This window comes from Ammospiza caudacuta, chromosome 18 (assembly GCF_027887145.1).
Source record: "Ammospiza caudacuta isolate bAmmCau1 chromosome 18, bAmmCau1.pri, whole genome shotgun sequence".
NCBI lineage: Eukaryota > Metazoa > Chordata > Aves > Passeriformes > Passerellidae > Ammospiza > Ammospiza caudacuta.
In genome coordinates, this window is record NC_080610.1 from 8,111,135 (window position 1) to 8,126,506 (window position 15,372).

The 15,372-nt window shown below is 38.4% G+C and overlaps 1 protein-coding gene across 1 annotated transcript; it reads left to right on the forward strand.

The window, feature by feature from the left end:
* Positions 1–119: 119 nt before the first annotated feature.
* On the forward strand, positions 120–13,441 carry CDC45 (cell division cycle 45). Its single transcript, XM_058816686.1, has 19 exons — positions 120–177; positions 1,697–1,756; positions 2,068–2,160; positions 2,624–2,761; positions 3,348–3,497; positions 4,423–4,478; positions 5,071–5,119; positions 5,732–5,793; positions 6,187–6,237; positions 7,202–7,321; positions 7,654–7,785; positions 8,169–8,267; positions 8,507–8,668; positions 8,872–9,010; positions 9,376–9,459; positions 9,919–10,037; positions 10,470–10,546; positions 11,714–11,780; positions 12,429–13,441. Exons 1-18 carry the CDS (start codon positions 127–129, stop codon positions 11,776–11,778), a joined length of 1,707 nt encoding a protein of 568 aa, XP_058672669.1. The 5' UTR covers positions 120–126; the 3' UTR covers positions 11,779–11,780; positions 12,429–13,441.
* The last annotated feature ends 1,931 nt before the right edge of the window (positions 13,442–15,372 follow it).

Sequence of the window (15,372 nt, forward strand, 5' to 3'; positions counted from 1 at the left end):
GCGCGTTCCTATTGGCCAGCGCCTTCTGAGGCGCGGACCAATGAGACGCGGCGCTGCTTTGGCGCCCAGTTTGAGCGGGCGCGGCCTGCGGCTGCCGCCCGTTCCCGCCGTGCGCCCGTTCCCGCCATGTTCGTGTCCGACTGCCGCCGGGAGTTCTACGATGTGATCGTCACCCAGGTGCGGGCAGCGCGCCGTGATCGGCCCGGGCCGGCCCCCGATCGGCCTCCCCTAGGGCTCTCCCCGCTCTGGGCTGCCGCGGTTCCCGCCGCCTCACGGCGTAGGGTCGGTGTGGGGCGTCCCCGCTCTGCCCGCGGCGGCTGAGGCGAACCGGCCGAGGCGAAGCGGCTGAAGGGCTGCGGTGCTCTGGGGCGGTGCCGGCCCCGCTCCGTGGGCTGCGGGGCGGGGGTCGGCGGCGGGGAGCACCGGCCGGGCGGCCGCGCTGAGGGCGGGGTCCGGCGGTCACCCGGGTGGTCAAAAATCCCTTTCCCGGATGGCAAAGATCCCTTTTCCGGGTGGTCAAAAATCCCTTTCCCGGGTGGTAAAGATCCCTTTTCCGGGTGGTCAAAAATCCCTTTCCCGGATGGCAAAGATCCCTTTTCCGGGTGGTCAAAAATCCCTTTCCCGGGTGGTAAAGATCCCTTTTCCGGGTGGTCAAAAATCCCTTTCCCGGATGGCAAAGATCCCTTTTCCGGGTGGTCAAAAATCCCTTTCCCGGGTGGTAAAGATCCCTTTTCCGGGTGGTCAAAAATCCCTTTCCCGGGTGTTTTCCCCTTCCCTACCCTTGGGAACCGGGACAAAGCAGCGTCAGCGCCGTGAGGTCTCGACAGGGATTTCACTGACGGTTCGCCTCCTTCTGCAAAAGTGTTTTTGTGTGTTCTGGATCTCATGCTTAACAATGTCGTCTCTGAACTTTAGTTTAGTTTAATATCTTTCTAGCCGTTTTGGTGTTATTTGCCCAGACACTCAATACTGTTTTCTGCGATCTTTGATGGTTTTCCTGCAATCTTGTAGCACATCTGTTTGCTACTTGTATTTTGAACCCAGGGTTTGCTTAGCTCCGTTCGCTGTGGTAAGGTGGTGAAGCTTTTGTTGGACAGTCTTTTGGCATTTCTACCAATGAAATGGTATTATGGACTGTGCAAATGAAAGCATTTATCTTAATTTCTCCAGCTGTGAGCAAAATCTCAAAACACCCTTCCCCTAAGACCTAAAACAACACTCGCAAAACAAACAAAATCCGAGCCAACCAACCTCTCACTGTCCCCTCCCCACCAAAAATAGCAGCCAGCTTTGATTTAGGTGAAAGAATTTATTTCTTGAGTTGCCTTGCTTTTGCTACATATTTTTTTTAGTCAAAATTGGAGATCTGTGCTGAAAACAAAAGCCGTTCTAAACACGATGAAAATAATTGTAGGGCTTGACTAGGTGTGAAACTTCAAAAATATGTGAGGTTCAGAGGAGTTTGTGTAATAACATATCCCTAAAGGAGCTGACCCATTTTGAGTATGTGGAGTTGCTTGTTTTTAATATAGACAGTTATCCAAACTGGTTAATTTTGGTTGCAGTGTCCACTCAGAAGCAATCTTGTTTTATGCTTGTGATGATCTCTATGTGATGTCAGTGTTCTATGCATTTCATGTACCACCATGCTTTATTTGGCACCTCTATTAATGCTATTATTTTGTTGTTTTTACAGCGTGTTCTTCTTCTTGTTGCTTCAGATGTTGATGCATTATGTGCTTGTAAAATACTCCAAGTAAGTCTGGGTTCATTGTCACTGCAGGCTGACAGCACGAGAAAATATGGATGCCCTGGGATGCTGTACATGGGTGTGAGCTGGGGAGAGGGGGAAGCTTTAATCTGCTTCTGCAAGATTTGTTTCCATGAGTTATGACACTGCAAACTGGTAATTCCCAGTCTCAGAGATCACATAGATTTGTCATTTGGGATGAGATGTCTTTATTTTAAGGGTTTGTGTGGAACAGAGTCACAGCCTGGTGTAGAATTGCAGAGAGGCTGTTTCCCTGCTTCCCCTCCCCTCTGCTCACAGCTGTTCCTTCCTTGCAGGCTTTGTTTCAGTGTGACCATGTGCAATACACACTCGTGCCAGTGGCTGGGTGGCAAGAGCTTGAAACTGCCTTTCTGGAGCATAAAGATCAGGTGAAAAATACTAGAAAATTTTTGAGCTGTAGCTCATCTTTTGTTAAGATAAACTGCTTCCCTCCCCCAGTTTAAAATATCAACACTTAAGCTCATTATTATTATTGGTTTCTTCAAACTGTGGTTACAATTTAACCCACCAGTAATAAACTTTTCAAGTTTTTAACATCACCTCCAAAAAATGTGCTATAATGTTGATAGAGTCAAATGAAGTTTGCACAAATTATGAGATATAAAGGTCCTGGTATTGAATATCCAACATCCCTGAATTTTGGGATTTTTGAATTTTGTGTACTTTGCCTTAAAAAAATTTCTGCCTCAGAGACATCAAATATCAGAGAGTAAACACAAGTTTTGGCAATGATGAGTGCTCTGTAGGTTTTGTAAATGTATTTTCAGTTTTCCATGTCTCCTGGCAATTTAAGTAATGAGCTGCTTCCTTTTTTTCTGCTTTTCATTACAGTTCAAATACTTTGTTCTTATTAATTGTGGTGCCAATGTAGACCTCCTGGAAATCTTGCAGCCTGAAGAAGACACTTTTTTTTTTGTATGTGACAGTCACAGACCCATCAATGTAGTGAATGTTTACAATGACACACAGGTAAAACTTCCCTTTCATAATAAAAACCTCCCCACAGTGGTGGTGAGCAGAGTAGTGCTTTTCTGTGTTTGCAAAGCTGGTTAGAATGTTAGCTTGTAGGTCAGAAAGCAGCATTAATAAATAAATATTTGAAGTAATAATGTACATGACCAGAAAAAATCCTTTTTCCAGCAGTGAAATCTCTAATGTCAGCAATGTGGTAGTTGTCAGTAGTAAGCACCTGTTAATCTTTTTGCTGTAAATCAAACTGCCATAAATCAGAGGATAAACATCCCTTCAGAATCTGACATGTATTATTTCTCAACATCTAGCAGCACCCAGAATTTAAAGTATTAAGCACAAATTATGTTATTTTAACAAGCATTAAAATGATAATGTTTTCAATAATGCTCTAACAAAGGAACATGAATTTTTACTCTTATTTTCAGTAAATCAGTGTGGTATTTGTGTTAAAAACCAATGTTATGTTTTGTTATGCCAGGAATTAATACAGCCTGAATGAATTTTTAGTTTCTTTTCTAAGTAGGAGTGCATTTTGCTCACTAAATAAGATACTTACTCTAAAGTACAGCTTTCTCCTTGCTAGATTAAGCTGTTGGTCAAGCAAGAGGATGATCTCGATGTTCCTGCTTACGATGACATCTTCAGAGATGAGGAGGAGGAGGAGGAGGAAGAGGACTCAGAGAATGAAAGTGGTGGCTCAGAGCCCCTGGAGAAGCGCAGACGGTTTGAGGAGGTTTGTTCACTGCTCTCTTCTGAAAGGAAGAAAGAACTCTGCTATTACATATATTTTACATCATAGGAATATTTGAGTTTAAAAATTGTGTTCCCTTAGGTCACAAATCCAAGTGCAAGATTTAAAAATAATCTACAACAACATGTAGTTTCACATTAACAAAATATTTATTTATCTGAATTACACAAATATTTTCTCTAAAACAAATTTTTGAACTGTTTGAACTTACTTATGCATAATTCTTTGTATAATCAGTGAACTGGAGAGATCCATCTCCTAATATGTGGGCTTGGCAGTGTAGCAGTAGAATTTGTTTAGATATTAACTCCTTTTACAAAAAACCTGTTTGAGAAGATACAAACTCACAAATAGTTTAGCAATGCATTTTATCTGTGCTTGTAGCAGTAAACTCACAAAAGTTTATTAAATGTGCACATGAAATTTAATTTGCCATGTTACTTGTAGCATATTTCCTATTTATATTACAAAAGCAAAAAAAGGCATGGGACCAGCAACATTAAGGGACAACTAAATATGAAGACAACCTTAGATTTACTATATATTTCATGTTATCTTTGTTATCTTCCAATTAGCATTGTGCTTTTTTTTTCCTAGTAATTTGAAAAGGCACTACCTTAGCCAAAGGGGCTATCCAATTCAAAAGAAAATTACAGATACACAAAAGCTTTTCTCAGATCTGTTAAATATTTCACAAAAATCTTATGTGTGCTCCTTGGCAATATTTTTGGTAATGCTTTTCTCATTACATATTATTAATGGCAAATTTTTTAAAAGTAGGAGAAATATTTTTAATGGAAATTTTAATTACATTTTTAAAATTAAAGTTTAATAATTGAGGTATCTAGATGCTAATCTATTAGAATATTTTTTCTAGCTTTTTAACATCCTGGAAATTAATTTACAGGAGGTAATAGAGAGGACAATGAAAAGGAGACAAAGGAGAGAATGGGAAGCCCGCAGGTGTGTGAATGGGTTTATTTTATGTTGCTTCTTTTTCTTTCATTTGTTATTAAAATCGTGTTAAGAATACAAACACAAGATAACAAACTGTGATTTGCAAGATGCTTTGGTTATAATTTTGTTTAGAAAGTTGAGAGAGATTTAGTATATAAAGATAAACTTTAAATGGAGGAAATTGTGAATAGTAATTTAAAATTTGAGTACCAATAGGTGCATTGGCTCACTTCAAACAGCTGTAATATTCTTATCTTGTCTGTCCTGGGTTGAAATTTGTCCTTCTGTTTTCTACTTTTTACAATCCCACTGTAGTCAATAGGAATGAGCAGGAACAAATCAGATAAAATGGGATTTGAGGAATAGTGATGTAATTATTTTTCTTTTTTGCTTTATGAGTACATTTCAGTGTGGTTTCCATATTATTACTAAAGTCTAATGGCCTTGCAGATAAACAATTTCTGGCCCAAGTTTAATATTTTTAATTGCTTAAATTAAATTTAAATATTAATCACCATTTCTGGATTTTTTTTTTAATTAATTTGTTGCAATGACCAGTTCCCCACTTAGTCAAATCTGTTTTTTTTTTCCATTTTAGACGAGAAATTCTTTTTGATTATGAGCAATATGAATACCATGGAACCTCGGTAAGTATAAACTCTGTTTGCCATAAAACTTTAAGGTGACAGTGTAAAAGTAATTGGGCAATATCCAATGTTATAATTATCTATTACAATTATATAATTGTCTAATAATACTATTCAATATAATAATATTATTGTATCTTGCATTTTTATATATTAGTGTTGTGTATATATATAATGCAGTTTATATATATATATATATATGTAGTTGAACTTAGTCTAATGTTTTATGGCTTCTTTTAAATCTTTGCAAGGGTATCTATTTCAAAAATACTGTCACAAAAAGGCTTGAGCATGTAGGGAGGTTGTTTTTTTGTCTTTCAGAGTGTCAGGATATCCCAAACACAGCACTTAGGGCATCAAACTGTTCTTTCTGTCATTTGGCCTCTCTGATTATTTATATTTAATTTTTTGCTTTCTGTATAATGCAGGTTTACAGAGCTCTCTAGAATATTTTTCTACTTAAGATCTTGGGAAGGAGCTGGCAGATTGTCAGACTGCAGGGTGATTTCTTGGGCTTTAGGAACGTGCTAGGACTGGGCAGATTGAGCTGTTCTGTTTGTTAACTGAACTGTGTCTTGTGTTCATTTGTCTTTTTGCTCCTCTCTTTTGCAGTCTGCAATGGTGATGTTTGATCTGGCATGGATAATGTCTAAGGATTTGAATGACATGTTGTGGTAGGTTCCCATCATCATTTTCTGTTGAGATTGGAAGCTTAAACTTGCCACAAAGGCAGGCATGGTTCCCAAAATTATTTTGTTTTTCTATGAGATTCCAGTTTCTTTTGGGGGAGGATACTTGTCTTCAACTAGAGGATGCATCTGTGTAAATTAATTAAAAGCAACAACAGATTTTGCATGGAAAAAAAGAGATTGGTAATATTGTGTATGTCTGCAAAAGAGGGAATAGTAGTAGTAGATAACTTTGTTATTAACTTTTCTGTATTGCTGGTAAACAATGTTTCTGATTTGTTCTATTACATAGTTAGAGGGTTAAATATAATATATCCTATTGGAATACTTGTTGGTTTAACCTTTTTTTCTATTTCTTTTTTTCCAAAAAAAATTTAGGTGGGCTATTGTTGGCTTAACAGATCAGTGGGTCCAAGATAAAATCACTCAGTAAGAAAGTTTTTTTTTATAAGTTTATTCTTTTATTATTAATCTTTCATATTTATTTGTCTACCTTACAAAATTTTATTTTTGGGAGTAACTAGCAGCAATTAGTAGAGATCAGGAAACATAAGGGTATTATTCTAACAGAAAGAAGTAATTAACAGTGATATTAAATATATTAATTCCTTAATGTGATCTGTTGCCTTCCAAAGATAGGAATGTATTTATTTAAAAGATTATTTTCTATTACTTAGATTTTTAAGCTAACTTTTTTTTTCTCACAAAATTATAAATCAATCACTTCTAATCTGGGAGGAAATTGTGATTAATGGTAGTTTACCTGAGCATGAACTTGATACGTATTTATTAAAGGAAGAAACTTTTGTATGTTCTGTATCTTCCAGGTTTCTTTACAGTTTTAGATAAGAAGTTTCAAATATTTTTGTCTCTTTTTATTTCCTACTAGATATGATCAGAATTCTAGTATTACATGTGTAGACTTTAATTCTGGTGTTATATTTTCACTAATACATGAACATTTTCAAATAGATAAGTGTAATAGTATATTACACTTATCTTGTAATTTGCTACAAGATATTTCTGATTTCTTTGGTCTGTCTATTGCTTGGTTTCGTAGTATTGTTTTGTTTTGGGTTTTTTGTGGTTTTCTTTTTGTTTTGGTTGTGGCTTTTTGGTGGGCTGTTTTTGTTTGGTTGGGGGTTTTGGTTCTTTAATTGCCTGGGTAAAAAGATGAATATTGAAAAAATATTCAATTTTTCAATAATTGGTGAATTATTGAAATAATGTTTCAATATTTCAATAATTATTTAACGAGTTGGGAGGGTTTAAAAATGTATCTACAGTTTTCACGTTTTCATGCTGTAGACTTTAGGAAGGATTATTATTTTCTTGTAATCAAGAAGAAAACTTGCCAGGCAGCAGGGGAAGTGGCAGACTGTTTGTGTTGCAGGATGAAGTACGTGACTGACATCGGGGTCCTGCAGCGCCACGTGTCGCGCCACAACCACCGCAACGAGGACGAGGAGAACTCCCTGTCCATTGACTGCATGAGAATTGCATTTGAGTATGAGTATCCTTAAAGAAGCTCTGGGCTGAACCCTCTGGGGTTTTTATCTAGGAAAAAAAAAATGCCAGCACCATCTCTGCTTCGAGTGGAAATAAAATAAGGGGAAATGTTTTATAGTGGATGAATCTCTGTTCCAGCTGCTTGTGGGGCTTCAGTTCAGCTTAACCTTTCTGAACTGCTTACAAGTCACCATTGCTACTCTTGGGTTACATCACCTGAGCTTCTCACTGCATTTTATGCAATATGTAAGGGCAGCTGAATCCTTTCCTGCTGGTGGAGTTTGTAGGGTCAGAGGATATTTGTGTTTGCAGTTATTTGCCTTAACTCCTGCTCAGCCTGCGCCTGGCACTGTACCAGCACTGGTCTCTCTATGAAAGTCTCTGCAACACCTGCTACACCTCTGCCAGCCTCAAGCTTTGGTCTGTGCAAGGGCAGAAGAGGCTCCAGGAGTTTTTGGCTGACATGGGGTGAGTTATAGAAATTTGGATCATTTTTTTTTAAATGAGTTACAGGAAAATATTCAGAATATAGCTGGCAAGTACTCAAGCTGTCAGCTTTTAAATATGATTGTGGGGTTCTGAATAGGTGGCAGTGTCTCTGAGTTACACAACTTGTGTATTGGTTTACAAGGAACATTTGCTGTATGCTTTTATGGAATGGCAGCTCAGTAAAGCAACCTCTACTTCCTTGTATTCACTTTTCAATGACTGAAAAAACAAATGCATACAAGTTTAGCCAGACTTAACCTTGTTAAATCATCTAATAATTTTAAAAATCCTATGAGAAAAAGGCAAAATACTTGTTTCTTCTGGCATACCTGTCAATGAATTTTTTTTCCTCCTGTTCTTAGTTTGCCCTTGAAACAAGTGAAACAGAAGTTTAATTCCATGGACATGTCTTTAAAAGAAAATCTTCGGGAGATGATTGAAGAATCTGCAAACAAATTTGGGTAAATTGCTTTAAATACAAATGTTTTATCTGAAAATACTTTTCAATTAAGTTCAAATATTTTTGTATGAAGATGATCTAATATGTTGTTTTTAAAAATATGATTCTTAGATTGACAAAGTAAGGCTGGATTTGTTGCAAATGTTAGTATAAGGTTTGTCATCATGTACTTAAGATTAACAAACTGGGGAGACTGTTGATCATGTAAATAAGTTTTCCTGGGTCTATTTCATTTTGCAGAATGAAAGATTTGCGAGTTCAGACTTTCAGTATTCACTTTGGCTTTAAGAACAAGTTCTCAGCAAGTGACATAGTTTATGCAACAACTTCTCTCATGGAGAACATAGAGAAAGAGGGGCCTGAAACAACTAATTTCATTAAGGCTTTGGACAGTCTTTCCAGGTACTGAAAATATTCTTCTTCAGTATTTGCAATTTTATTTAGGCAAATGTATTGGGATTATGGATCTAAAATATGAATTGTTGCTTCATAAGCTATTGAATAAAAACCCCAGAATATCCCTGTGAATAGTATTTTGATATAATTTTTATGTGAAAAACTTTTTTGCACTATGGAAGTGTCTATTTTTATTCTTTTTGTTGCAGAGGTAACCTGGACAAGCTGCACCAAGGACTGGACCTGGCCAAAAAGCAGCTACGTGCCATTCAGCAGACAGTGGCCAGCTGTATTTGCACCAACCTTGTCATTTCCCAGGGGCCATTTCTTTATTGCTCCCTCATGGAGGTCAGAATTGTGTGTTTGGCCTCTCATTTGGCTCTCCTTTTTGGCTGTATCATCCTTGAATAACAGTTGCCCTAAGTGCTTGGCCCAGCAAGAATTACTCTGTAAGAAAGAACCAATATCTCTGTGCAGTGCTGTCCTCTGATGGGTCAATATTGACATTGCTCTGAACTCCCAAAGGCAGAATCACCCCTCATAAAGGGGAGAGGGCTTTGCTGCAAAGCTGGGTGAGCTCAACCTGTATTGAAATGGTTCTTGTTAGTGTTCTTTGAGCCACACACAGCTTCTAGACTTGTTAGTAGACAATAAAACTAAGTAAGAGTAAGAATCATCTTGGGCTGTAATTAAAATAATTCTTCTTTTCCTAGGGCACACCAGATGTGAAACTGTTTTCCAAACCAGTGTCTCTATGTCTGCTTAGTAAATACTTACTGAAATCTTTTGTTTGCTCTGTAAGTAAATCAAAAGCATTTGACTCACAAACTTCTGGCTGGTGTAGTTCTAATTGTGCTGTCAGATACTTGCAGTTGATTATTAAAAGCATTAGAGGAAACTATTAACAATTTTCTCCTAATTGGATGATTTTAGCATATTTGTGAATACTGCTGTAGGGAAGGTACCTATCTGGAGACTTCATAGCATTGAGTTTTCATTACCAAGATAATAACAATCTAAACATTTGTGTAATTTTGTAAGTTTTGAGGGAGTGCATCACTGAAATTTCTATTAGTCCTTAAAGTAACTTTTACTGTAAGGAACAGTGAATTAAGATATCCTGTAAAGAAACCACCTTCTTTGAACTGCAGAATATGTGTATCCTTAGGTGGCTATTTGTAATGCTATCTCACATGGAGAGCTGATATTAAATTGCTTTCTGACCTTGTGTAACACAGAGATTTTCTGACTTCCAGACAAAAAACAAGCGCTGCAAGCTGCTGCCCCTGGTCATGGCTGCACCCATGGATGTGGAACAGGGAACTGTGATCATGGTGGGGATTCCTCCAGAGACAGAAAGCTCAGACAAAAAGAAGTAAGAAAAGTGTTTACAAGTTCTAAACCTGTCTCTGAAGCAAATATACCTTTCCTGTACTATTTAACACTGATTATGTTTACTTGAATGGTATCCTTCTCAAAAACACACCTTCTGCATACTGTGTGCATGGGATACTTTGAGAGAGGATACAGATCTTCAAGCAGGATCTTGCAATCCTTGCAAGGTTTTTCTTTTCCTTCCCTCTTAAAAGAGGGAAACAGTTCACTATATGGCCCATGACTTCATTTCTAAAAGCCTCCAATGTAAAAATTTTTGCAAGCGAATAAGTGAGGTGTGTGTTGAATACACAGCACCTGCAAAAACATCCGGAATCCATTTCCTCCTCTCAGCCAGGAGAAAGTTCCTTGCTTCTACCTCAGTAAACATCCTTTCCCGTGACACTCATCCGTATTTCTGCTCCTGCCTCAGCTTTTTTGGAAGAGCCTTCGAGAAGGCTGCAGAGAGCACGAGCTCCCGGACGCTGCACAACCACTTCCAGATGTCCAGTGAGTAGCGGGGCCCGCAGGGGGCGGTGCTGGCACGGCCCGCGGGAGGCTCGGCCGTGCTCAGGGCCTGCCTTCCTCTGCACAGAGCACGGGGCACCGAGCCGGGGCACAGAGCACGGGGCACCCAGCTGGTGCACAGAGCACGGGGCACCCAGCTGGTGCACAGAGCACGGGGCACCCAGCCCTGGCACAGAGCACGGGGCACCCAGCCCTGGCACAGAGCATGGGGCACCCAGCCCTGGCACAGAGCACGGGGCACAGAGCACGGGGCACCCAGCCTGGCACAGAGCACGGGGCACCCAGCCTGGCACAGAGCACGGGGCACCCAGCCTGGCTTTCTCAGTCTGTGTTCTGCATGCCCTGATGGTTTGCACATTGTGCCCTTCACAGTCCTTGATGTTGTCTGTGAAGGCTTTAAATTTAGCAGTGTGCTATTGATGGGATACTTTAGCAGTGAAATCAGCCTATCTTGCCCATGCTTAAAAAAAAGAGGCTTTTTAAACAATATCTATCTATGCATGTTGAACATAATCAGAAATATTCTTATATTTAAGAAGTGCCTGCACTGTTGTGGAGTGAGCACCTGTGGTGGTGCTCATTCCCAGGACGAGGGAAGAGATGAGAATCTTGACTCAATGTTTCAGAAGGCTGATTTATTATTTTATTATTTATATTATATTAAAAGAAAATTATATACTAAAACTATACTAAAAGAATAGAAGAAAGGATTTCATCAGAGGGCTGGCAAGGAATAGAAATGGAATGATAACAAAAGCTCGTGCCACTCAGAGTCTGAGCCAGCTGGACTGTGATTGGCCATTAATTAAAAACCACATGAGACTAATCAAAGATGCACCTGTTGCATTCCACAGCAGCAGAGAATGATTGTTTTTCTTCTCCTCTGAGGCTTCTCAGCTTCTCAGGAGAAAAATCCTGACAAAGGGATTTTTCAGAAAATATGGCAACAAGCACCTGTGGATTAGTTTGCTAATATTTAAACACAAAATAAACAATGTCCTTTGCATTTTGTTCAAATTGCTTCTCCTTCTTAAAGATGGGTAAAAATATAAATTGGTATACTCAGGCTTATTGTTCTTCAAGAGAAGATACCTGGTATATCTTCTGGTGATATCTGGTATATCTGTAATAAAATATTTCATATTTTAGTAATTGAATTGAAAACAGAAGATCGGAGCAAGTTTCTGGATGCACTCATTTCTCTCTTGTCTTAAAGGTAAGACACTAAGGATTGCTTTAAAAATTATTATAAATCAAGTAACCTGCCACTGTCTGTAGAATATTTTTTTAAAATATGGCAACTTTTAGTGAAAATATAAATTGAAGCTAAGAGTTTCTTACAAAGACAACTGTTTTCCTTTGGAGGAGGAGGCAGACAATGTGAAAGCAAGATTTTTTCATCCTTAAGACATTTATTTAAAAGTTTCATCATCCCTGAGCTTCTCTGTCATTGTTCCTAACTTTTTGTGCCTTTTTAACTCATGGTGGAAAAGGAGTTTGTGTTGTGAGAGAAATATTGGTTAATTGTAGCTGTTCCTCTGTTACTGACATTTAATTCTGATGGCTTCTTTGAGCTCAGGATGGAATTTTGGCCACAGCAGTGCCACTGGCTTTGATGTTAATGCAGAATTTGCATTTTTCTTTCCCAGTGTTAGGGTTGTAGCCTAGGTTGGTGTGCAGTTTCTACCTGGAACAGAGATGGGGATGTAAGAATTTATTTGTAGTTGTCAAGTAGCTGCACACTGGTCCAAAGCAGCTTGTTAGACAGCAGAGGCATGCATGGCTCACAGGATTTCTACATCCATTTGTTCCTTTCTTTACCCTCTGACTACTGATTGTTTTGTCTTCTGCTCTTGTTGTGCAGTGGTGCCTTTTGGCTCCTTGTGCTGGAAGCTGAGGATGAGACCCTCTGAAATGATTTTGGATGTTCCAAAGTTCATGGTGCTGCAGTTTTGGTGTGTCTTAGGTACTGGTGCAAGCCTGGACTGGTGTTTTTATGCCTTTTAGGAGGTCAAAGGGATTTTGATCTCAGCACAGAGGTATTGAACACATCTTTGTCTAAACATCCTACCCTGGTAATGGCAAAGGCTGTCACCTGGTATTTGTACATTGGATTTCTATTTATCAAGCTTGCTTTTATTAGTAGATGTACTATTGTGATGTTCAGTTGTTGACTGACCACAAAAAATAGGTTTTGAAGTTCCATATTTATATTGCTGTTCAATTGTACTTTTAAAATTGTCTTGAATGCTTTTTATTTTTTAAATCAAACTATTTGAAACTCTCCTTGAAGTTCTAGAATGCTGAAAATGCTTTTTAGTATTATCAGATTGAAGTCTTGTAGTTTAATTGAAAGACTTGTTTTGTGAGAGGAGTTTTTAGATTTCAGGGTTTTTAAAATCCAAATACTGAGCAACTGCCAAATACCAAATGAAAAATCCAGGGAATGCCAGCATCAATAAAGCCTTTTTAGTCATGCATTGTGACACTGTATTGTCACTTGTAGCTTGACTCTGGGAATAGTTTTCCTGGAAGGAGGCTGAAGCACTATGATAACTCTGTGTAGAGTGTAGCACTATAAATATTGACAGAGTAGCTTATCCTGTTCCATTGCAGATTTCATTTTACTTTGGTCATGAAATGGCTCCTTGGCCTCACCCTGCTGTGTATATGTGTACATGTGGAATGCTCTTCTGCTGGAATTGTTTGTCTGAATTCACTGTGACTTCAATGTTTTCATGTATTGTAACAAATACATAGAGGTTATGTATCATTACATCATTCTTTGTACATATTTTAATACAGATTAATTTAATATTAAATGTGATTTAAATGTAGCCAACAACAACCTAATTAAACTATCTATTTTTATTCAAAGAAGTTGGTTTGGGTTTTTAAGAATTTTTTATATGTTGTCACCTTATCTGAATAAAATCCCTGTGCCAAGCTGGAATGGCCAAAAATTGTGCTTCCTAAGATAAAGCAAAGCTGCCTTTTGATTTTAAATGCTTACTAGGTAGTTTTGACAATAAATTGTATTGCCCCTTAGCAGCTCATTTTGGGTTTTGCAGCATACAGAAATTCTGTCACTTTGCTGGGCTTTAGGTCTCTGGAAATGGAAACACAGAAGTTTCTGCTGTCCTTTGAACAAGTAGTGCCAGGCCAATTAATATGTAAAAGGTACAAGTCTCTGTGACAGAGAAGTGCACTTTTAAATATTCTCACTTTATCTTTCAGCTGCAAACTGCTGGGTGAATTAAATTAGATAAATGTAGGAAATTAATTTATTTATCCCAAAAGAATCACTGCCATTTCTGCAGTGTTAAATGACTAACTAGTTTAGCCCTATCATATATTTAAGACTTCTTTTACTAGGTGATTGTAGTGTTTTGAAAAATGGACAGATTTTCAGGCACAAGCACCCTTGAGCTTCAGCATGTTGTGTCGTACTGGGAGGATGAGAAGTGGGAGCTAATTTTTATGTTGGGATGTGTTGGTGATTTGCCAGGTTCTTCAACCAAACATGTGTAACATAAAACATAAACTTTCCTTGTCCCTCCTTTAGTGGTTTTCTTGGTTGGTTGTTTGGTTTTTGTTGGTTTATAAGGTTCAATTTTTCCCAAGATCTGCTGGAAGTGCCCAGAATGCTTTTGCAAATTTTAGAATTGATCAGCTGTTGAACTGATTCCCAGGTCATCCAAATGTGGCCCTAAATCAGTCAGGAGTGTGGAATGCTGTGTAAAAAGGAAGTTATTAAATCTACATGGACACCTGAAGGAGTTTCTGCCAATAGAGAAAAATTTTGCGTGTCAGCATTTTACAACGTAGGCAATAGAATCCAAGGCTCCTTATGTAGTTTATTTTAGGCTACAGAATGTGTTGAGTAATATGTTAATGCTACCTGGAGATTGTGGAGCAGTTTCATTCAGCAGCAATAACTTTGTGGTTTGAGTGGCCCATTGAAACTTGTGTAGATTGGGTAAAATGGTCACTTGACATCTCTGCCTGAGGAGATAATTATGCTTTTGATTGATTATCCCAAATTGTGGCTCTAATGACTCATTTTCAAATAGAGCACTGAGAAATCAGCTTAGCCTCTGAAATGTAGTCATATTCCACCTAGCCATGTCTGAATGCAAATAGAAACATTCCCTAAGGATTACACTGAAGCTGCAGTAACTCTTCCAGTGTTTGCTTGCTGTAATAGCAGCCTCCTAATCAGTTCTTTAAATATTTCTGCTGCTGCTAATCTGAGAACAATAGCAGTATAAAACAAATCCTTTAAAATGTTTTAGTTTTCCTTTAACAAAATAAAATGTTGAAAATCCTTAAATACCAAAGTACTGAAGCAGCTGAACAAGCTGATTTATGCCATTCCTGCTCAGTGATTCATGGCTGGGCTTTTTATGGGGTTATAGATTTAAACATAATTGAAATTGCACAGTAAAGATCTGATTTGATTTGAATTGAAGTGAATCCTCTTTTATGAAAGAATTCTGGTGACTTAATAGACTTGTACTTACCAGTGTCAAGGTTGCATGGTGGATAAAATTTCTTACCTCCTTTCATATTTCTCTTTAGGAAAAAAAAATAAAATTAATGAATGTTACAGCTTCCTTGGATGAAAAACCAACAGAGTCTGTGCCAGTTTGACTGTGGCAGTAGCAGCCACAGGGGGAGGCCAGTGGGCTTTGCTCAGTTCTTGGCCTCTAATGTCAGAAGCAGGTGCTGGGGAAGGACAGAGAAACCAAGCACTGCATCTGATGCTTCCTTCCAGACACAAAGTGCTGTCCCAGTCCTTGTGCCCA

Excerpts from the sequence above, each read along its gene's own strand:
- CDC45 (XM_058816686.1), top strand. The coding sequence starts at position 127 with ATGTTCGTGTCCGACTGCCGCCGGGAGTTCTACGATGTGATCGTCACC. Across the intron at positions 178-1,696 it reads ACGATGTGATCGTCACCCAG|CGTGTTCTTCTTCTTGTTGC; the intron begins GTGCGGGCAGCG and ends TTGTTTTTACAG. Across the intron at positions 4,479-5,070 it reads AGAGAATGGGAAGCCCGCAG|ACGAGAAATTCTTTTTGATT; the intron begins GTGTGTGAATGG and ends TTTCCATTTTAG.